The sequence below is a fragment of the Neofelis nebulosa genome, chromosome 5, assembly GCF_028018385.1.
Source record: "Neofelis nebulosa isolate mNeoNeb1 chromosome 5, mNeoNeb1.pri, whole genome shotgun sequence".
Lineage (NCBI taxonomy): Eukaryota > Metazoa > Chordata > Mammalia > Carnivora > Felidae > Neofelis > Neofelis nebulosa.
The window spans coordinates 48,698,274-48,722,996 of NC_080786.1; the positions used below are offsets into that span (position 1 = coordinate 48,698,274).

Sequence of the window (24,723 nt, forward strand, 5' to 3'; positions counted from 1 at the left end):
AGTAGATCAAAGAGGAGATTGGTTTTTTGAACAAATGAATTAGGAGGTCCCTGGCATGTTAGTTGACATATTTTTAAAATCAAGCCTATGATTTTATTAGTCGGACCATTGTCTTCTACCTCTTCATTTTTTAAAATAGTGTTTTATCTATTTACCCACCCTTCCCTAAAAATGTGACACTGTCTTCCTCTTGATCTCATTTATCTGATCTTTGGTTACACAGATGTCTGACTCTTTATTTTTTAGTTTTTTTTTTTTAATGTATTTTTAGATCTCTGACCCTTTAGACTGATGTTCTGTGGCAGCTCGTAGCTTGGGTAGTGTGATCTCTCAGGGTCCTTCTGATATGAATGAGGTGGGACTAGAGAGAGCCTACAGGCCTGGTTGCAAGGACACTATTTCTGGATCTGCACAGATTTTTCATTTTAGGGACTTGAGACATACTCTCAGGGGGCAGCCGTTCCCATGTTATTTACAGTGAAAGAACTCTAGCTCATTTGTAATTCAGGGGCTGTATGGGTTGTGTTAAGTCTGTAGAAAGGACCTGGGAGTGATTGTGTCCCATGGTATAATTTTACTTGGCAATTCATTCCCTTCCCACTCTTGAACTCTTGAGAACAAAAGCCTGTGAATAGGGAATCACCAACAGGCGTGAATAACCAGATGATTTTCAGCAAGTGGGTAAACTCCAACAAGTTCAAAGGTCTTAGCTCAAGTTGAGTCTTCAATGTACATTAGTGCTTTATGGAGCCAGAGTGATCTTGGAGTATAACTACCTGTTCTAATTTTTCACCAGCTATATTTCTGAGCCTTTTTGGTCAGTCAGTCTTTTGGGGCCCTCCCATTCTGGTTTCCCTGGCTGGTGGGGAAACATAGTAGAAAGAATGTGCCTGCATCTTATCTAGAAATAGTGTCAACTCATGGAGGGCCTGAGAACATACCCCGTGGAAAATGATCATCTAGTTGGCTGAGAAATTGGTGTTACTAATGTCAGCTTCCCCCACAGATATTGGACCAGCTCTATTCTGTAGATAGGTTCTATATAAATGGCAATACCAGGGCTCTGTTTGGGACTTAGAGAACTTGACTTATAACCTATTCCAGTCAATGAAGTCAAAGGCCAAGGAATAATTATGCAAAGTTTATGGATGTCTGGACACAATTCTTTGCAAGGTGAAAACTCCTGTAACTATGGTGAGTACAGGAATGGAATTAAGTGCTAAAAACCTGCCTGCAAGGTATCAAGAAGGAGCCAGGCATGAATTTTAGATGGAGCATCTAATAATTAACTTCTGGCATTATACTTTACAGAGTTTACCTTTTTATCAGTTTCAAAAACTACATTTTAGGTCTAACTAGACAATATCATTTCCATAGATGAAGTATCTTGTATCGTTCTTTATTAGTTTTAGCCAATTGTCAATTTCCATCTCATTTGAATATGCAAATTATATCCCTTAGATCATGAGTGAAGAGTTTCAATACTGATTACAGCAATAAATACGTATATATAAATAGAATCATAAGGATGAATGTAAAACTATTATAACATTAATGAGTTCTCTGCATTCACTGTCTTGATAAGCCCCATACATACATTTATATTTTGTAACTTATGTTAAAATTATAGATTTGGGGAGTACCTGGGTGGCTCAGTTGGTTAAGTGTCCAGCTTCAGCTCAGGTCGTGATCTTGCAGTTCACGAGTTCGAGCCCAATTTAGGGCTCTGTACTGACAGCTGGGAGCCTGGAGCCTGCTTTAGATTCTGTGTCTCCCTCTCTCTCTGCCCCTCCCTGCTCATGCTCTGTCTCTCCCTCTCAAAAATAAATAAACATTAAAAAAAAAACACAAAATATAGATTTGGCCTCAGTTGTGTTGTTTTATTTGAAGTAATTTTTATCTATTTAAAATATTGAAGATAATGGCATGCATCATACTTTCTTCTTAGAGTCTGGAATCTGCCATAGCAGATTAGATTAGGTGAACTGTTAGGTTATACAAAATCAAGAACCCCAGGTTGAATCCAGTTCTTAGTGTTTCATTAAACTACTTTTTCAGTTTTATTTACTGATGACATAGTTAAATTAAAAATTTTAAATCAGTGAGGAATAAGAAAGCTCGAATGAAGTCAGACATTTAGAGGAGTGTTGCTTTTGCTGTCTGTGTGTTCCCAGTTGTACTCAGGCAGAACTACTAGTACGAGATATAGGTTAAAATATAGAAGAGGCCTGTACAATTTTAATTCTTTTTTCATTTAGGATAGCACACAGGAATCAGGTGTTAGAGGCTGCTATACTATTTTTTTTTCTTTTCTACACATGGAAACGGGGAACACTTGAAGAAACATGATGAACTTGATAATATTTCAGATTCTCTTGGCACAGGTGTGCAAACTGCAAAAAACAGGTCAATTTTAAAAACTATAGGTATAAATATATGTTTTCTATGCATTTTTTTTCCCTTGGGGGGGAAAAATAGGCTGAGCATTTCAGTGAGTTTACTTAAGTTTACTGATAAGGTTGCTGTTTTTGAATTAGAAAATTTCTAGAGGTATTTGCTATTCATATTCTCCTTATTTCCCTTCCTTTTCCACTCTCCACCCCTCCTTTCCTTCCTTGTTTCTTTCTGCTTGATCTTTTGCTCTAGTGTGTTCATTCTACCCTAATATTCTGTACCCTGCCTTTTGCTAGTCTCCATGGGGCCTCCTTTGATATCATTCTCTCCCTCTCTTTGTCTGGTTACATCTCTCCACACTCCTTAGTCTCTGAAAGCACCTGGCCTGTTCATGACCTTCTACATCCAGGTATCTGCTCTCAGGTGCTACTTAATTTAGAGTTGAATGTAGAAAGAGGTCTCAGGTGGACAAAATGATTCCTCTTGGCTCTGGAGGGAGAAGCTGTCTAGCCTGCCCTGAACAGAGAAGGGCTGGGATAGGAGGGCAGGCCCCAGAGCAGTGGTCTGGCAGCCAGCCAGGAGGGCTTGGTCTGTCATAACTCTCTGGAGTAAACTTTCAGGCTTCTCCAATATGCTGCACTTCAGATTTCTTAATTATGACCCAAGAACACTCCCCTAGAATCGTTTGTCCGTCTTTCTTTCTTTCTTTCTTTCTTTCTTTCTTTCTTTCTTTCTTTCTTTCTTTCTTTCTTTCTTTCTTTCTTTCTTCCTTCCTTCCTTCCTTCCTTCCTTCCTTCCTTCCTTCCTTCCTTCCTTCCTTCCTTCCTTTCTTTCTTTCTTTCTTTCCTGTCTCCATGGTTTTGTATGGGTTGCTGGTTTCTTACTGATGACTTTTTGTTAAAGGAGTATTTTATCATTGTTTGTATTAGTATTAATGAAATATGATAATTCTGGGAGTTAGCACTTTGCCTTTTCAACACTACCTTTCTTCCCCCTCTAAAGAAAAACTATTTTAGCTAGGGATCTTTTTTTCTTTTCTTTTTGATACGATGAAGTACTGTTAATCCCTCAGTAAACTAGCTGTCATCAGTATGAGTCTCAACGCCCATGTGGTTCACTCTCTTTCTCTTAAGATTTCTTGGTCTGAACTCATTAATAATTTTGGACAGGGATGCCAGTGCATGGCGATTCTGGTGATCTCACCTGCAGAGATTGTGGGCATGGTGCCTGGATATCGATCTGCCAGGACTGTGTGTCAGGAAGGAAATCCTGTGAAATTCCTGCTCAGGGTTAACCAAACGGGAGCAGTGCTGAACGGTTTCATTCTTCTGGCCAGTCTCCTCCCTTATAAAATGGATGAAGAAGCCTTTTTAGCCATGAATTCTTGCTGACAGGCTGACCCAGGGTCAGGATGGTGGGTAAGGCTAAGAACATTCCACAGTATGGGTGGATGAAAAAGAACATATGGAGACTTGCTACAGACCTGGCATTAGAAGGAGTCTTAGTAATGATTGCCCAACACTAGAAAAGAGGTGCCTCTCGCAGAGAGCAGGAGTCCCTCAGCCATATAATATCATGATGGAGAGCATGAGCTCCAGAGTTAGACAGGCATGAAGGCAGATCCTGGCCTTGCTACCTGTTGGCTATGTGATCTCAGATCTTAAACCTGAATTGGAGATAAGAATAGTATTGACTTTCTTGAGTTTTTATGAGGATTCAGTGGGAAAAGAGGTATGAGGTGCTTATTTCCACACTTCCAGGCACACAATAAATGTTCAGTCAGTGATTGCTACCTTTACCATTATTGATTTAAGACTCTTTCTACACGACTGTACTGTTTTTTGTCCTTTTCCAAAAGTCAGGTTGGAGACTGTGACATGTGACTGTCTTCATTTCCACGGCAGCACCATGTAGGGCACTGTGCACCAGCGGCCTTCACACAGGGCTTGCGCCAGCAGGGATTCATGGAGACTCTGCAGAGTGGACAGGGATACCATTTTCCAGATCTTTAAGTTCCAGGGATCTTCCTTTCTAACACTGAGACTGCATGTGCACAGTGTTACCCCAGGGTTTTTTCCCGGTTTCCTCTCTTACAGTTGCCCTTTTGCATTTTTACTAAAGAAAGGCGTCTCTCTTTTCCATCTCATATCTTAGGGTGGTGCCTTGTTCCAATGTGTCAGACCACTGGGCGCAAGATACAGGGGGTCAATTTAGAATACTGGTTTTAGGGGCGCCTGGGTGGCTCAGTCGGTTAAGCCTCTGACTTTGGCTCAGGTCATTATCTCATGGTTAGTGAGTTCAAGCCCCACGTTGGGTTCAGAGCCTGGAACTTGCTTTGGATTCTGTGTTGCCCTCTCTGTCTTCCCCTCCCCTGCTCATGCTCTCTCTGTCTCTAAAAAATCAAGAAACATTAAAAAACAAATTTTTTTAGAATACTGGTTTTAGGGAAGCCTCTTTTAATGAAGCCACCATAAAGTCGCCACCTTACTAAGGGTTGCATTCTCAGTCAAATTCATTTTTAGGGTCTAATGCATTAAAGTTGGAAGTGATTGTGTTATTTTGATCATAGATTATTAATGATAATTGTGGTGATTATATAATCCAGAAGAGGGTCTTTTATACTTAAAACTCATTGGTCAGAGGATATTTTAGAAAATTAAATGTAAAAGTGTACTTTTGCATCAAAGTATGCTAGTGTAATTCCTCAGCTACCCTAACACATAGAATTACATTAGGAAATTTGGGAGGGAAATTGGCATAGAAATGTGATTTTTATGGAGAAAGAAGAATAATCCCCAGTTGTTATGGAAAGTATATTTATCTTTAAATGGATGGTGGCGGATATCACATCATTATATTTTTTATATTCCACTGGATACATTGAAAACAGTGTAGGCAACAGGTTTTAAAATGTCTAGATTTACAATTAGCAGAAAACTATATCTTTTAATTCTTATTTTATAAATGTTTATTTTGAGAGAGAGAGAGAGAGAGAGAGAGAGAGCGCGCGCGCATGTGAGTGAGGAGGGGCAAAGGACAGAGGGAGAGAGAGAATCCTAAGCAGGCTCCATACTGTCAGCATGGAGCCCAGTGTGGGACTTGATCTCATGAACGTGAACTGAAATCAGGTTGGATGCTTAACCGACTGAGACACCCAGGTGCCCCATCTTTTTAATTCTTTAAATACACAACGAAAACTTTGAGATGTCGACTTAAGAATGATCTAGGGGAACATGGTTAAGAAAACTTTATTAGCAAGTATGAAAACAAAAATGTTTGAAGACCTGTGTTAATATTTTATTGCTATTAGTTTCTCAGAAAAGGGGAGGGCACTCACCTTTCTTGCGGTCCTTCTTTCTCTTAAGCACAGAATTTAATTGGTCAACTTGTATGTATGCCTGACCTTTTGCTAATTTATTTATTCATTTAAAAAAATTTTTTTTTAACGTTTATTTATTTTTGAGACAGAGAGAGACAGAGCATGAATGGGGGAGGGGCAGAGAGAGAGGGAGACACAGAACCGGAAGCAGGCTCCAGGCTCTGAGCCGTCAGCCCAGAGCCTGACGCGGGGCTCGAACTCATGGACCGCGAGATCGTGACCCGGGCTGAAGTCGGACGCTTAACCGACTGAGCCACCCAGACGCCCCTCTTTTGCTAATTTAATTTTCAGTTGAAAAATAGGAGTATCTTTCCTGTGCCAGACTCAGTGTCAGGTGTAGCAGAAAACACACCAGGCCCCGCCTTCATGGAGTTCTTAGTTCAGCCTCTACTCTTTGGTTTAGAAACCGCATTATGATAGAATCTGCAGTAATTAAATAAAAATGGGTTGTAATTTAGGTAGGGACTGCAGTGATTTACCTAACGCTGCAACTGTGTTACTCCCGGTATGAGACCTGCATTCATGGCTTTTGTGGGTACTGTTGCTTGTCCAAAGAACATCAGGCTAACATCCTTACTTGGCAAATTTAAATATGTGAAATTCGGACAGAGAGGACTTTTTTTTCCTGTTTGATTGGGTTTCTATGAAGAGCACGGGTATTCTGTGGAGTCTTGGTGAAATATAGAATTAAAGTTACTTTTTTTATAAAAAAAATTTTTTTTTTCAACGTTTTTTATTTATTTTTGGGACAGAGAGAGACAGAGCATGAACGGGGGAGGGGCAGAGAGAGAGGGAGACACAGAATCGGAAACAGGCTCCAGGCTCCGAGCCATCGGCCCAGAGCCTGACGCGGGGCTCGAACTCACAGATCGTGAGATCCTGACCTGGCTGAAGTCGGACGCTTAACCGACTGCACCACCCAGGCGCCCCTTAAAGTTACTTTTTAAGTGTGCGGTCTTGGGCAGTAAACTTTTGAGGGATGGCTTCACTTTCTTTATTATTAGGTTTCTTCACTTACGATTTGTGAGGTTAATTTGAGAAGTATTTTAGGAATATCTAGACCTAAGACTAGAGCAGATTAATGCAGCCTGATAGGAGAGTGTTCTAGACGCTTTGCAGTTCTTTTGTGTTAATGCTAGTTTATTAATATGATTCAATATTACATGAGGGACCCAGAAATTAATATGTGCTTAATTCATATGTCTTGCATAGTTTCCTATAATTCATTTCTCAAAGGGTGTGGAGTTATGCCTTATGTGATAAATTGTTAAAGTTAATGAGCCCAACTTTCTTTTGCTTTTTCCTCTAGGTGAAAAGAAATGGATTATCACAGACAGTTAGCCAGGAGGAAAGAAAGAGACAGGAGGTATGTTTTCTACTGGCAGATACTTTTATTTATATTTTTGATATAAATTTTGATATAAATTTTGATATTTTTTAAGTTTTTAAATTTATTTCAAGAGACAGACCGTGTGAGTGGGGGAGGGGTAGAGAGAGAGGGAGAGAGAGCAAGAGAGAGGCAGAGAGAGAGAGAGAGAGAGAGAGAGAGAATTCCATGCAGGCTCCATACTGCCAGTGCAAAGCTGGATGCAGGGCTCAAACTCATGAACCATGAGGTCATGACCTGAGCCGAAATCAAGAGTTGGATGCTTAACTGACTGAGCCACCCAGGTGCCCCAAGCAGATACTTTTTAGAGTTCCAAGGAATGTGTGTGCTTTCATCTACTGTGTGCACTGGTTCAGTGTTTTCCTTCGAAAACATATTTGTTTTGTTCTTTTAACATAGGGGGTATGTGATCATTGTCAAATAAAGCTCCACGTAAGCACCCAGAAAAGAAAACTTTAAAATACCTTAATGTCATTTTAACTTAAATAACAAAGCACCTAGTAGAGGTATTTAAACTGAAAGAAATATGTTGAAAAATGAATGAGATGTTAGGTCCTGGAATTGAAAAAGGATGTTGGTGGGAAAACTGATGAAATCTGAGTAAAGTACATAAATTTGTCTACGGATAAAATGTAATGTACCCTCGCTGTGTCATGTGCCCTGGCTAGGGGAAGATGGATGAAGGAAATACAGGAACTCTGAACCCTCTTTACAAGATTTCTATAAATTAAATTTGTACCAAAACAAAGGTTTACTTAATAAAAAATAAAACTGATAGTAATAGCATTTTACAACTTGAAGTTTAAATAAATGTAGTTTAAGGAAATTACTCATTGTAATAATATTGTGAAGTTCTCAAAACACTTTCCTCTTGTTTTATGCATGTTAACATGTATATATATGTTTATGTATATATGTGTGTATACATATACACACACAAATATTACACAAAGGACATGCATTGTATTTTTGTTTCATGGGCATAAATAACACAAAAATACACGGGTACATTATAGTGCCTTTTTTTTTTTTTTTAAGTTTAAGAATAGTATATAACATTGGTGTACCCATCACTGAGAATTAACAAATACATTTATACTATTTAAAAAAAATTTTTTTTTCAACGTTTTTTATTTATTTTTGGGACAGAGAGAGACAGAGCATGAACGGGGGAGGGGCAGAGAGAGAGGGAGACACAGAATCGGAAACAGGCTCCAGGCTCTGAGCCATCAGCCCAGAGCCTGACGCGGGGCTCGAACTCAGGGACCGCGAGATCGTGACCTGGCTGAAGTCGGACGCTTAACCGACTGCGCCACCCAGGGGCCCCTACATTTATACTTTTTACTCATATTTTTTAAAGACAGCAAAACTTTCAATAAAGTAGAATTCCTTTTCTCCTCAGTTGTCATTTTCTTCCTCTCCTCCCCAGAGGCAACTGTAATTATGAAATGATGTGTATCTATCCAAATTGTGTTTTTAAGTCATGTATTACATATATTTATGTACATGTATTTGGGTGCATGTGTATGTGTTAAAATGTAGATATATGCTTATTCTGAACATGTTTTTTGTTTGCTTTTGACATTCAGCACTATATTTGGGATTTATGTAGGTTAATATATATTAATGTAGTATTAATATGTATATAGTATTCCATTTTCTAAATTCCACCTTTTAAAAAAAAGCTATTGTCCAACTTTTGGACAGTAGGTGATATTTTTTTTTTTTTTTCTTTATCGCAACATAAACAGTGTTTCTTTGTGGACAAATTCAAGAGCTACTCTAGGGTCCTAAGCCCATTTGATTTGAACATTTGTGTTCTTTTAAACCTTTCCTATTTAAGCCTATTTCTTTCCCCTATATTTTGAAAATATTCAGATTTGTGATAAAAAACTAGTGATGGCAGCAAATCTAACTTTATGGTTTCTTTCTATTCCTATATGGCTATTTTTAGAAAGTTTAACCCAATTTTCTTTTAAGTAGTTGATGGCTCTATTGCAGGATGTTTTAGCAGTTATTATATTAAATCTATTACATTAAACTGCCACTTATTCATCTTTTCACGTGACCTATTCTATATCGTTCATGTCATATTTTTGTTCAAATCTTAGTATTTTGCATTTGATTACAAAAGCTTTTGCTTTTGAAAATATTTTGTCATTCCAAGTTACCATATCTATGAACAACCTGAAATCCACTATTTTTGGTCAGGAAGTGACAATTTTCTTCAGTCTGCATTGAATTTCCTAAGGATAATTGTATTGACTGATAGAATTATGCAAGATTCAGGTCAAGTGAGACTCTTAATATCCTCACTCTTTACTCATTAGATGATTACATCACTTAAGTGTCTGGAGCACAGCTGAGGCTAGACCAACACCTTTAAGTAAGACTTCCTTTAAAGCTTATAGATGCTTAAAAGGGAGGCGAACATTGAGACCAGCACCACTAAGCTGACTTACAAAATATGGCCCAGCCAGCAGTTGGGCTTCCACGTGCCTGTGCCTGTCTGCTCCCACCTAGTCTCAGCCACAGCACAGGGCCTTATGGGAAGAATCTCCTGTGCCTTTTGGGTCAGGGGCTTGAGGGGAGGTGGGGAGGAGTCCTGGAGGTCAAGGCAATGATGGCAGTGTTACCAGGGATATCTCCGGGAAAGGATGCGAATCTCAAGCCTGCAAGGATGTTTACCACCCAACCTCAGGAAGAATCCCTGTATTGTGATTCTTGGAGGATCTGAAGTGGTTTTTGTTTTTTTGTTTTTGTTTTTTAAATGTTATTTGTTTTTGTGTGTGTGTGAGAGAGAGAGAGAGAGAGAGAGCGTGAGCAGGGGAGGTGCAGGGAGAGAGAGAGACACAGAATGTGAAGCAGGCTCCAGGCTCTAAGCTGTCAGCACAGAGCCTGATGCGGGGCTTGAACCCACAGACCACGAGATCATGACCTGAGCCGAAGTCAGACGCTGAACTGACTGAGCCACCCAGGAGCCCCTGAAGTGATTTTTGTTAATGAGCTAGATGAATTCCTTATACAGGGTGTAGGTGCCTATTCACTTATGCAGGCTGGCTTTTCATCATTATGAACACTTACCAGGTAACCATTGTATGCCTGACACCAACCATTTCCGCAGACAGTCCTTTGCTCCTTCTTGAGATATTGACGAGAGCAGAGAGGGTGGCTTGTTGAATAAACAGAATTACTTTCAGTTGTATGAGTTTAATATAAAAGAATTCCTGTGGCTGATAAAAACCTTTTAAGGGTGAATACAGTCATGCTCTTTTAATACACCCAGACTCTTTGCTGTTATTGACTGCAAATTTGTTAGACTGAAACATAGGGAGAGAAAAGGCCCACACAAGAGGAGAGCAAAGAAATGTATTTGTAAGAAATTTTCTCTGAATCTCAAGTGATGTCTATAAATCCTTACTGTCCCAGAGCAGTCTACTTTGAAAACAGGGCTGTAGGAGATGACCCCAAAGGTTAATTAATGTCACACTGAGATTTTATGACAGGCCCTAGCTTTCTTCCATAGATTCCACCCCTTGGCAAAGCATGACCTCAGGATGCAATCTCAAGTCATCCAAGTGCTTCCACTTTTTCATTTTTACACTGTCGGCAGTGACTCTATTTCTTGAGATTTGGATGTTCATGCTTTACATGAAGTCAGTAGTTAGGTGATGCGTTTTCCTTAATGCTTATCTTTTTTTGCTTTTCAAGATATGTCTTTTTTTATAGGAGAGTTATGAGAACTTATTTTAGTTCTTCAATTATAAGAATTAATGATATCTTTCTTTTCCCTTCTTTACCAGGCTATCTTTGAAGTCATATCCTCTGAACACTCATATTTACTCAGCTTGGAGATCTTGATACGAATGTTTAAAAATTCTAAAGAACTGAGTGATACGATGACCAAAACAGAGAGTCACCATCTTTTCTCCAACATTATGGATGTGTGTGAGGCAAGCAAAAAGTAAGTTCACCTTAGTTGGCCTTTAGTCAGGCCAAGACATTCCTTACTAACGAACATCTGTGTTACCTCAAACAAGACCTTTAGAAGTATGAGGTCTCTCATGGAGTTAATTGGCTTTTATCTTTATTCCTTGAAATAAATTTTAAGGTATGTTTCAGGTTGTTGATGTCTAGGTGGATGCCAAGTGCATAATGAGTTGTCTCTCACTCCTCTGTCCCTCCCTGTCCTCCTCACACTTGTCCTTTTATTCTTCCTTTTAAATTATACCAATAATAGAACAACTTTTAGTTGTGCAGGAGAAAATGACTCACAGTCATACTAGTCAAATACAAATGTTATTTTTGTCTGTTTTCACATTTTTTGTTCATATATGTAATTATTATTTTGAAAATGTAGTCACAGTGACCTGCTGGTTTCTTTAGGTTTTCCCTATTTAAGATTCCATAAATACTATTAGAGGAGTATCCATTATTAGTTTCAGTGAGTGTAGGAATCTCAGCTTGTATACCAGTGATGAGCTCTTGTATTCTTTTGAGTGAACTACAGAGCCTGTACTGGAGCCATGTGCCAGCAGTGGGCTAAGCTGAGCCATCCTGAGTTGCTATTTTGCTAGGTCAAAATGGTTGAATATTGGCAATTTTATATAGTTGGGTCAAAGGTGGGTTTACCGTCTAATTAATGAAGTTTAAGCTTTAAGCTGTAATTAATTATTTGCTTTTATGCCTGTTTTTTTTTTTTTCTTTTTTTTTTAAAGTTTATTTAGGGGCGCCTGGGTGGCTTGGTCGGTTAAGAGTCCGACTTCAGCTCAGGTCATGATCTCATGGTCCGTGAGTTCGAGCCCTGCGTCAGGCTCTGTGCTGACAGCTCAGAGCCTGGAGCCTGTTTCAGATTCTGTGTCTCCCTCTCTCTCTGCTCCTCCCCTGTTCATGCTCTGTCTCTCTCTGTCTCAAAAAATAAATAAACGTTAAAAAAAAAATTAAAAAAAAGTTTATTTATTTATTTTGAGAGAAAGAGTGGGAGAGGGGCAGAGAGAGAAAGAGACAGAGAAAGAATCCCAGGCAGGCTCTGCAGTGTCAGAACAGAGCCCGATACGGGGCTCAATCCCACGAACTGTGAGATCATGACCCGAGCCGAAATCAAGAGTCAGATGCCTCACCAACTGAGCCAGTCAGGTGCCCCGTGCCTATTTATTTTTCTAATTTTTGTGCCTGTGTGTTGTACCTGCTTTAGTACCCACAAAAACCGGATCTGTCCTAGGTAGGGAGTATTCTTGTAAATCTGGACATTGTTTATTTGTCACGTTAGGGTAGAGCCAAGCAGACAGTAATGATAACGTGCTCATGCCCACTGGCACCTTCACTGTGTGCAAGTAGATCTTCCTTTTGAACTTACAAGATTGACCATTCATGTTGAACACGTAAGCCTATGAATTGAGGCTACTTCAGAGTGCTGGAGTTTGTGGTCAGATCCATGAGATCTTCAAAATTTCACGGAAGTGACACAACTTCAGAATCCAAATTCTGCCACAGGAAAAGATCTTGGTAATCTTGATACTGATGTGGATACTTAAAAAGAACGTGTTTTGAGGAGGCAGTGGGCCCGTGGTGTGTGGGTGGGGGCATGCACCTCGGCTTGGAAATCCTTGTTTAGACGTGGGGTTGTTGCTTGTGTTCAGCGCATTGGTCCTCTTGGTAGTCTTAGCAGTTTTGGTAAGAGAAAGGGACATCTCTTTTCTCCTTCAGTGAAGAGTCGGAACAAGAGCCTTAGATGGTGTGTCCCTAATTGAAAGGTATTCACATTTCCAAGTGAGTCTCCTTCATTTTAACGTCTATTTTGGTTGATCTATAAAACCAGAGCTCTGTTTTAGATACACAGCTATCAAGAATTAATACTGTTTTGATAACTATAAAATGTAAGTCATCATTTCAATGAGAATATGTTTTCTGAAAACCACAGTGGCATGTTTTTATTCTTCTGTGGAATTGTGCTTTGACTTGTGTGGGCATCAGTCAGCTTCTTGCAGTGTATAAATGACTCCAGAGAAAGCCTTTAGTAAATTCTGTTGTAGACAGCAACAGTTCTTGGGCAGAGGATGCTTTGGGTCCTTACCTTCTTTGGGCCCCCAAAGCACTGCTTGCTTATCAAGGTAGTTCACCAGGGTCCTGGGCTCCAGCAGTTGCCTTTCCTTTTGGTAGTTGGTTAACCTTAAACAGGTTGCTAAACCTTCCCCCCTCATTTCTTATTTATTAAATGGGGATTAAAAAAAAATCTATAGCTGGTTAATCATGAAATAAGTAAGTCATTTTGTTTAAATTATAGATTACAATTTTGTGATTTTAATTTCAATCTTTTAAAAAATTGAAATCTTTTATAATTTCATTAAAAAGTTTTCATTTCTCAGGCACCTGGGTGGCTCAGCCTGTTGAGCATCTGACTTTGGCTCAGGTCATGATCTCACGGTTCATGAGTTCAGGCCCCATGTTGGGCTCTGTGGTGACAGCTCAGAGCCTGGAGCCTGCTTCAGATTCTGTGTCTCCCTCTCTCTCTGCTCCTCCCCCACTCATGCTCTGTCTCTCTCTGTCTCAAAAATAAACATTAAAAAAAAAAAATTTAATGTGATAACTACTTGATGTGCTACCCATGAAAGAGTTTCCAGTCCTAAGGAAATACTAAATAAAATGTTGAATAAAGCAAATGACTGGTGTTCAAATTAGTGATTACTGATGAAGCATGGCGTTGCTTAGTGTGGCATAATCAAGACTATCTTCATTGTTGTACTTCCATGAAAAATTGTAGCTAGAGTTGAAGTCAGAACAAGCTTTGTGAATTCAATAGTGGCTCAGGTTCTTCACTGCTTGCCGATAAACACTAAGAAGCCTTTCTGTGTAAGAAGATGTATATGAAAGCAGGCAGATCATTCCGATTCTGGGTGTGAGTGCTTATCAGTGGCATTTCCCTACTAAGTTCTTTGTTTTGTAAAGAATTGCTCATTTCAGTCATCACTTGTGGATCCTCCTATTCTGCAAGATGCCTGGGTTCTAGAGCATTTCTGCTGGCATCCACCCAGTGTCTCTTGGTCTCCAAGGATCATCAGTAGCTGGTGGCACATCTGTAGTGTGTGCGCGGAGGAATCATAGAGCAGGGCCCTGCCCCTGAAATGGATAGGCCTGGGTCACGCTGGAGGTTATGGGCTGAAGGGTCCCTGGTGAGGGTGAGAGCAGATGGTGAAGGCCTTTGTGTGCCCAGCTGAAGAGTTTTCAAAGTTTCCTGAAGGCTGTGTGGAAACATGGAGTGATCCAGTAGGGGACGGCCAGGGTGGCCCAGGAGATGACAGTATGGTGTTTGCATTAGAGAGAATGTAAAGATGGTGGAAGGTTTGAGGCCACTGCAGTAATACAGCTGGACATGATGGGAAACAGAGGGGTTCTATGAAGAAGGACTTGAGAGATACTTGGAACATGGAGTCTTGAGGACTTGGTGAGAAAGAGGAGTTTTGTTTGCCTCCCACAGGTGTCTGCCCGGTTGACTGTGGACAGTGGTTGTATTAGCTAGGATATAAGGCAAATAGGTTGGGGCTTAGTGAGGGAGATAAGGAATTCAGTTGGGACCAGTTTTGAAGTGACAGTGGAGCATGAGGGGAGAACGTCAACTTGAAAGGAGAAAAACGGATTAGAACTCCAGAAAAATCTTGACTGGAGATGTGGATTTGAGTTAGTTCTCCACACTGTGGGTTTAAGTGAGATACTGGAGCTTGTAACAGTTGGTTTTCAAGTGGTGGCAGTGGTTGTATTTACCTACTAGGGGCATTTGGAAACGTATTTTTGATTGCCCCAGTGACTTGGAGACTCTCCTGGCATTTGAAGGTGGGGACAGAAGTGCCAGGCACCCTACTGTTGGTAGGACTGACCCAGACACTCATGAATTGTCCCGTCCAGATGCCAGGTGTGCCCTCCTTGAGATGCATGGGTAAAAGAGAATGGAAAAGAAAGCCAGTGTCAGAATTTTGGCACAAAAACATTTAAGGAGCCTGTGGTTTGGGACAGAAATGAAGTAGATAGGATAAGAATGACGCTGATCTTTCTCAGGCTCCTTGGCTTTCTCTTTAATGCCTTCCTGTGACCCTTTCTGGCCTGGCAACTGTTTGCATTGTGTGTGTGAGGAGGTAGCTGGACTCCTGCTGATCCTATATTTGTCCCCTCCTAGGAAAATGCCTCTTTTCTTTTCCTTCGGTGATGATTAGAGCTGAATCTTTTAAGTTTATGCCTTTGGGTCCATGCCAGTGCAGAGCCTTTGACCTCCCAGCTCTGGACCTACTGCCTTTTACCTTAACTGTGTTAACTTCCTTCTGACTCAGATTTGTGAAACCCCTCTGGATTCATGGGCCTCCTGTCTTTTAAGGACCAAAGATGCTTTCATGTATCTATGTCCATTTAGAATGATTTATAGATAATTTCTGCATTAATAGGAAAAGACCTACAAGGATGATTGATTTACATACATTTGCAGCAGAATATGATCTAATTCTTGCTTTTACATTTAAGATCTATTGATGGTAAAAGACATACTTTCAGGAAAAGAAATGGCCTTTAGTAAAGACTAAATGTCAACCCTATGGCTGTCTTTAGAAATGCTATGCTCTAAGTAAGGTGTTTTGTGTTAAAAGGATTTCTGCAAAATGAAAAGTAGATGAGCCTTTGTTTTGATGTTTTATAAAATGATGTGTTTGTACTCCCAATGCTGAGTTTTCATTATAAATTTCTAGGTGATGGATTTAAATTTTTTCAATAATAGAATATACTATTATTTGTAACCTATAAAAATATACTGCTAAAGAACTTTGCAAGATGCTTGCTTTTCTTTTTCACATTCCAAAGTTAAGAGATTGGCATTTCTTTAGGAAGTAATTTAAAGCTAAAACTATGCCATCTTCAATTTTACAGAGTAAAATAAAAATATCCATCAATGTGCTTTCGTGTCCCGAGGAACTGAATTTGTTCCCAAGATATGATGAGCAGCTAATGCCAAACTCTTCAGTTTCTGCCTTGTGTGGAAGAGTAACTTACAAAAATAATAAACATACAAAATAGTACTTACCCAGCACTTGCTTCTCTAGAAGATTCTTTTTCCTGATTTTAATCAGGTTATATGAAAATTGAAATGTCAGGGGACACTAAATACTGTTCTCAATATATATGCTTTAATATTATTTTGTGAAATGACTTTATGTTCCAAAAGTTGACATTTTACTCAAATAATGGTGTAGCATATCTGTGTTGTAAAGTCGGTTTCCTATTTGGTAATTAAAAACTCTAAACTTTAATGCATTAACAGTAAACCTTAAAAACTTTTATAGTATTAATATTAGCATTTCATCCTTCCTAATTTTTAAAGCTAAATTTTATTTTACTTTATTTTATTTATTTATTTATTTATTTATTTATTTATTTATTTATTTTTCAAGTTTATTTATTTTTGAGAAGCAGAGGGCGAGAGGGACAGAGTACCTGAAGTGTGGAGCTTGAACCCACGAACCTTGAGATCATGACCTGAACCGAAGTTGGACGCTCAACCACTCAGGCGCCCCTAAAGCTAAATTTTACAAGAAAACATAATTAAGTTTAACTAGGCCAGAGAATATGGAACTCTTTATGTTGTAGAACCTGAAGTATTGGCTATTGCCATTGTTTTTGGTCAGCAAATGTTTTTTTTTTTTTTTTTTTTTTTTTTACCTCCATAGAAGTTTACCACAGAATCTTTGGTAAATAAAGCAACTTCCCTGTTTATCTTCATGGAACAAAAAATCTTTCTTTTTAAAATCCAACTTCTTCAGCTGATAGTTGAAAGACAGTGACATTCAGAAGCTTCTTTTTATGACATGCTTTGGCTTTTTCCGTCCTGAGATAAGGAAACAAAGAAGTTGATTTGAAATTCACCTCAAGTACTCTACAATAGCATGGATATTTTAGTCCACATTGTTCAGCTTTTAGTAATAACCAGTGTCTGAAGTAATAGTACAAGAAATAAGTAGTTATTTAAGTATCATTTCAAGTAGGGGAAGAAGGATGACAGGTGTCTGAATAATAGCCCCAGTCCTTTCAGGGAAGGCTGTGGAGAAGCAGTGAGAGGTCTGAAGAGTTTGTAAGTCTTTGTAACTGATGCCACCTAGTTAAAGATGACTGAGGAGACGTATGCCCTTAAGTTCATTCCTTTCTGAAATTCCATCAAAAATGATAGAATAGTCAAGAACATAAACCCCCAAGGATCAAAAACAAGCAAATAAAACAAGCAGACCAAAAAAACCAAAACCAAACAAAACCCCAAAATTTAAAAAGAAGAGACAATGACAGCAATATTTTGGAACCTGAAAACAGATGGACTCTCAAGTAACTATTTCAGGCAATTTGAACAGGTTAACTCTAAACTGGTAGTGAGGAAATCCAAGAAAGAATTAGATTGAACCCCCAGAACCTCTGACTGGCTTATTTCACTTAGCATAATACCCTCCAGTTCCATCCACATTGTTGCAGATGGCAAGATTTCATTCTTTTTCACCACTGAGTAGTATTCCACTGTGTGTATGTGTGTATGTATATATATATATATGTGTATATATGTATATATATATATACATACACACATACACACATACACCATATCTTCTTTATCCATTCATCAGTTGATGGACATTTGGACTCTTTCCATAATTTGGCGATTGTTGATAGCACTGCTATAAACTGTGGGGTACATGTGCCCCTATGAATCAGCACTCCTTTATATAAATACCTACTAGTGCAATTGCTGGCTTATAGTTCTATTTTTAATTTTTTGAGGAACCTCCATACTGTTTTCCAGAGTGGCTGTGCCAGTTTACATTCCCACCAACAGTGCAAGAGGGTTCCCCTTTCTCCACATCCTTGCCAACATCTGTTGTTTCCTGAGTTGTTAATTTCAGCCACTCTGACCGGTGTGAGGTGGTATCTCAGTGTAGTTTTGATGGGTGTTTCCCGAATGATGAGCAATATTGAGCATCTTTTCATATGTCTGTTTGCCATCTGGAAGTCTTCTTTGGAAAAGTGTCTATTCATGTCTTCTGCCCATTTCTGCATGGATGTTGAGTTTGGTAAGTTCTTTGTAGATTTTGGATACTAACCCTTTATTGGATATTTCATTTGCAAATATCTTCTCCCATTCCGTTGGTTGCCTTTTAGTTTTGTTGATTGTTTCCTGTACTGTGCAGAAGCTTTTTATCTTGATGAGGTCCCAATAGTTCATTTTTGCTCTTATTTCCCTTGGCAAATACTTATTATCTCTACATCTTAGTTCTCCCTCTGTCCAATGGGGACCGTAGCTTATCTAACCTCATAGGGTTGGTATGAGAATTAAAGGGGATCACACTTGGTGCGATACTAGGTAAACTCAAGTAGGAGTGATTTTGTTGATATTAGTACTGTTATTTTGATCATCTCTATCTGGTTTATGAAATGTCTCTGAATTACTTATTTAGTGACTTTTGTATGATATTCTCTCTATATTTGCCTCTGCTGTCATTGTTTAAGGACTAGGTTAAAGAATAGGTTTTATGGATTGTGGCACAATGGTTTGCATGAGTTTCTTCTTAAAGATGATCGTGGCATGTTTTACAACATATAACAATCATCTTCATTTTGATATTGAATGAAGTAAAAATAAATGGATTCTTCCTTGATCATAAAGCATGTTAGTTCTGACTTAGGTTAGGACTAAAATCTGAGCTGTTTGCTTCCTCTCAGCATTGTGTTTGTCTTGTAAGCAGTGGATTCCTTGGAACATTCTTTCAAAACACACCCTAACATGCTCCGGCTGCCAATTGGGCCATTCTCCTGGTTGGTTTTTGCAGATGGTTGGGGCTACTACACGCTTTTTTGCCTTTTTGCATTGCTTTTGCAAGGTCCGAGAGCTGTGGATTCTGAGTTGTCACACAGAGATTTAAACTTGGACCAGGATCTTGGTTGGGACAGATGGAAGTGTTACCAGGCTCAGTCATTAGCTGTTATCAATCTTAAACTAGAGTAGAATTATGGAAAAAGAAACAATGGCTGGGGTGTAGTTGCAGTATTTCATCTGCATTGCATTTACAGCTGTAGATTTTGAACCATTACATGGATTTTTGACTCTTGCCAGTTTTGAGTTAAACAAGCAGGACCACACAGTTTTTCTGGCCGATGGAAAAGATTTTAATGTAAACTTTGTGATCTCGCCAAGTTAAATCTAGCACTTGATTTAAGCACGAGGAAGATGGTTGACGAATTAAATTTCAAAAGCAAACTCCTTTAAGCTTGCTTATTGCTCATTTATTGTCAGATGTTACCTCTAAACACTGTGCATTAATTATTAGCACCTGGGCATCAATTTTGTTTCTCCAGTGCTTTACTCATTTCATCTGATTTAATCCTTTACAGAGTCTTGTGGAATACCATCATTTCTTTACTGCAGGAGCTTGAAACCCAAATTATGTGAATTGGTTTAAGATCATTCACTTAAAAGAAATGGAAACTAGTGATTTTTTTTTTTCTTCTTTAGAATGCATTCCCCTAGACCACTTTTTCAGAACTACACATACATTTTAAGCACAGTTATGGTTTCAGTGTAGGGCATCTACTAGGGATTGCCCATCTGGAAAATAGTTAGGATTTGCTCTTTTTGGTATACATCACTTTTGGCGCTAGTTGTAGAGAGTGATTAGATGCTTATCTCCTATTTGCATGTCTTTGACCTCTTAGAATGTGGAGAACTTAAAAGCAAAGAGCATTTAGTGTTTTGACACTGCTCCGTGCATGGCACATCGTAGACATCATCTTGTTATTTCCCCATGATCATCGTTCCCTCAGGGATAACTGTCCAGTAGCTTTATCCTTGGCAGTCTCTGAATATGGCTGAATGTGGCTCCATGGTTGAAGTGTTGACTGTGTTCTCTAGAAATAAGCTAATTAATCATGAAAATCTTATAATTTATATCTTATCAGAAGCCCTAATATGCAACTATTCAATAAAATTAAAAAAAAACATTCAAATTGTTTTTGTTGAGGTCCTTCAACTACTTTCACAATGATGTGGGGAGGAAAAGAGAATGTATGTTTGGAAAGTGCTGTCTAAATTCAGATTATTTGCTGCTTCTTTGTGAAAAGTCTGATGTTTTCAGAGTAAACTTTCATAGAAAATGAGTTTGCAAGTCTTTCTTAGGACTTAAATGAAAGAATTCTTTGTCCCGTAGGTGGTAATGTAAATACTGAGCAACCTTGCAGAAAAATAGTTTAATTTTTAAAATGTCAGCTTTGTGTAAAAGCTGTGAACATATGATTTTATTAAAAAATCTGAAATCACTTTCTATATGCTAAGAAGACAGGTTAATACTGTTTTAAATATTAATTCAGTATATTATTACCATATTCTTAGTGTGTTTTTTTAAAGGATGGGGATTAAATCACACAAGCCTTGCGATTTTAGATTTTACAAGTATATTTGTAGAAAAATATCTTGAGGAAAATGTGTATCATGAATGGTATTTGTTAAAGAACCTAACTGATACTTTATCTATACAGTGTTTTCTTTGGATTTCAAAAAGGTTTCAGGAAATGATTTGAATTTGGAAAAAAATTTGGTGGAAAGGTTCCATAGAAACGTCAAGATTGGCTAAGATTGACCTTGTCACTTGTGGGGGTTTCAAACAAAGGTCCCTTTGTAGCAAGAAAACTGTCTCTGTATCGAGAGTTCATTGGAATTTCTTTTCTAGCAGAGAAGAGTGATATGAACAACCAGAACAGGGCACAATGGCAGTGTTTGTGTTTATCTGCTGAAGTTGTCCTGTTCTGGAACTCCTACTTCTGATTCTCTTGCATCTTGTGTATGTTTGATGCACAACACTTCGTTACACATATGTATGTATGTGTTTGTGTGTGTGTGTGTGTAGATATCTTTGAAACATATGCTAGGAATAAGATGTTTTCCAGGACATCTTTTTTTTTTAATGTTTTTATTAATTTTTTGAGAAGAGAATATGAGCAGGGGTGGGGCAGAGAGAGGGCGATAGAGGCTCTGAAGTGGGCTCTGAATTGTCAGCAGTGAGCCCATGCGGGGCTCAAACTCACACGCTGTGAGATCATGACCAGAACTGAAGGCGGACGCTCAACTGAATGAGCCACCCAGGTGCCCCTCCAGGACATCTTTATAGCCACTTTCACAAGTTGAAATTTTAGTTGAGTCTATTCTATTGAAAAGGGAGCAGAAATGATTAAAGCCATGAAATTATTCTCTCAGATTTCAGTAAGTAGCGTTAAGTTAAAGATCATCAGGAGGACTATTTTTTTTTTTTTAATCTGTTATCACAGATTTAGCTGCTTTATGTCTAATTTTTGGAGCATCTGGTGGAGTCATCTGGGAATGTATGTTTTTCAGGTTTTAAGCCACATTAAATATCAGGGAAGAGTTGGTTTGGCTTATTTGTGTTTATGCCAACCATAGGGATCGCTGTATTAAATGCCTTTATTTGGGCCCTTGCCTATCCCTTTATTTTTCTTTTTCAGTCTTCTGGCCAATATCCAGTTTACTAACACGAGACTACTTTTGTGATCAGAATATAGCTTTATTAATTCAGAATATCGGAGTATCAGTTAACCAATTTATTAATAGCTATAGAGGTCAGGATGTCATTTTACTAATATTTCCGAACAGTTTACACTAAGGGTGGTTCTGCTTTTTTGCACATTAAGTATCCTTTCCAATGGTTAGAGAAGGGGGAACGTGTAATGATCTAAACTTAAAACACTCTGCCTCCACATATTGTTGAATAAAACATATTCTTCTGGACTCTTTGAAGACCCCGTGTGTTTGGAAGCTCAGATGTTCAGGCTGGAGAAACTTTGGCTTGCTTTTGTCTGTTTTATTGCAGACTTTCTTGGCATCAACTGATTCTTAATTTTGAAGTCTAATTCTTACTGATCACACTTGTCTCTCCTGAGACTAGAGCAAGGAATCCTAATCTCGTCTGTAAGCGGATCACTTCATCCTTCCACATGTTAGCTGCAAAGTGAGTTTTCCGTCAGCATGGAGCTAATGTTTATCAGACTAAGGAGTCTAAAACTGGGGCCCTGAGGTGCTTGTCCACTTAGGAGTCTGTTCTCACCAACTCACGCTGGAGAATTACTTATTTATACCAGTGCTTTTGCTAGACAGTATATTCTCCCCATGGTGTATGAATTCATGAAAGCTGGTCTCGTGAGGCTCATGAGGGTGGGCTTTGCAAACATTACCTTAGGCTCACAGTCTGACTTACATTAGGGCCTGGATGTGGTAAGTGGTAAAAGCCTTTAGGGGATTGTATGGAAAAATGTAGCTGTACACATGGCCAGTTTTTTTTTTTTTTTTTTTTTTTTTTTTTAATGTGGGAAAGATTGGCTGGAAGAAGTAAAGATGTGAATAACCTGCTAATAAGATAATATATGAAAACAGTTTTCTGAGAGTCAACATCCAAGCTATGAAAAACAGATGGGGCAGAGGGCTCTAAAAGCATAACTGCCTGTTCCTTTCCTCTGCAAACTGTTGAACACCATGTCTGAGGACAACGTGGCATAACATTTTGATTATCTTAGTGGCAGTATTTCTTTTAATGAGCCTGGAATTCAATTAGGCAAAGCGTGACAAAGTAAAGGTTTAATTTGTCTAGAACTGCTTTGATCCATTTGAAATGCATGCTTTTTCCTCGTCAAGGCTGGCTAGATATTGATCATCTGGAGGAGGCTACTCTGTTATAATACGAGAAATAGTGGGTGAGAGGTCCTGCCCTTCACCACTCAAAATAATAGATATATGTGGTAAAAAATTCAAATTCTGCCAAAGGGTGTGCAGTGAGAAGTCAGTCCCCCAGTACAACTGGTTTGTTGTATAGCTTCCAGCGATGCTCTCTGCATGTACAAGTATGATATTTTTTATGTGACGATAGCTTACCTTACACACTGTTCTGCACCAGTACCTATTTATTTCCTTTTAGTCAAATAGCCAGATTCTCAAATGAAGAATAAGATTAAGTATGTTTTTTTTTCCCTCTTCCTGTACTCCCCAGTAAGCCAGGGTTTCCCCTGTTTGTTTTTTTTTCCTCCTATTTTGAATGAATTGTTCCACATGACTTATGGAATTAATTTCTTAGGGAAATAGTCATTTTTGTGAATATGAGATTTTTGAGCATTACATCTTCCTCTTTGATAAAATATTTTAGGGTGAGGTTTTTTTTGTTTTTTTTTTTTAAGCATAATTTATAGAGTACCTGCTATGTACCAGGCAATGTGCTAGGCATTGGAAATATAATACTGAATAGGACAGGCATAGTTTCTGTCCTGGTGATCTGTTGGGATAAGCACACAGGGAACAGGTACCTGAGAAATGGGGTACCCCTCAAAGCAGGACCTCAGCACAGCCTGGGGAAACAGGGAAGTCACTCTTAACCCTTAGTTATTCTTCCTTCCTTATGCTGTCTTACTAGATTGATCTCATAAGGTTACTGCTATTTAATAGTTTAGTTTAATAGATTTTTTAATTCAAATATAATTTAACTTAGTCTTGAACTATACAGTCATATATATGAACATACTAGTCATATGTTAATTACTTTATATTTGCAACTAACTTCATTAAATGGGCAATTGGTATATATAGAATAGGGCTTAGTAAACCAACGTTTTGTAATGTAATAAATTGATCATTTAACTATAGTATGAAGATTTTTATTTAAAGAAAAACAGAGCCTGGGTTATATCTATCACAGTTCAAAATACTAAATGTGCTTTTAGTTTGAATACATAATTCTTTGCCTTCCTTACCTCTGAGTGATTTATAAATATGGGGGATTTGGATATTGTCAGTTTATCTAGCTTAAGGAAAAGTCATCAGATTTCTGTTTTACTAGAAACTCCTTTTATGTCATGTTCTTAGATAATGTTTAGTTTTGTTAAAATTTCTGTAACTCATGATTACGATTTTGTTTTTTAAACTGTCAGATAATTTATTTAAAATAGGAAATAGAAATTGTGAAACCTGTCTTGTTAGATAATTAGCTTGACTAAGATCTAGCCCACTTTCTATTAATTTGTTTCTCCTGGTAATCGCTGTGGTACAGCCGAGCTTGGTTAACACTTTTACTTTGTTTTGTGTTTAATAAACTATTTCCATGCATGTGTAGGATAGAGGGGGCAGATTAGAGGCCATCTATCCCATTCTGTAACTTCTAGTCCCCCTGGGTCCCACAGCTGATTAGAATCAGAGCTAAGTCTGACCCTTGCTTGATTCCTAATTTTACAAGAAAGGATATTTCATTGTGTTCTTAGTAAGTTATGTATTTACATGGCTTAAAGTGCAAACAGTATCAATGGTATAGACTTGTGCACTGAGATGCCTTGCTCACCCTCCTATTCGCATTGACCCTGTTACCCCCACACTCTTTTACCATGAAATATGTCTTGTTTCTCCTACCAGCATTTCTTTGTAAATTTTTATTTTTATTTTATTTATTTATTAAAAAAAATTTTTTTTTAATGTTTATTATTGAGACAGAGAGAGACAGAGCATGGACAG

At 38.4% G+C, this 24,723-nt stretch overlaps 1 protein-coding gene across 3 annotated transcripts in view; it reads left to right on the top strand.

The window, feature by feature from the left end:
* ARHGEF26 (Rho guanine nucleotide exchange factor 26) overlaps positions 1-24,723 on the top strand; it is a 129,537-nt gene that overhangs the window by 20,456 nt on the left and 84,358 nt on the right. For 2 of the 3 annotated variants that reach the window (XM_058730274.1, XM_058730276.1), the window contains 2 exons: positions 7,083-7,139; positions 10,964-11,124. In XM_058730274.1, the coding sequence (XP_058586257.1) occupies positions 7,083-7,139; positions 10,964-11,124 (218 nt within the window). The remainder of the gene's footprint in view (positions 1-7,082; positions 7,140-10,963; positions 11,125-24,723) is intronic. The other variant, XM_058730275.1, reaches the window with a different exon arrangement.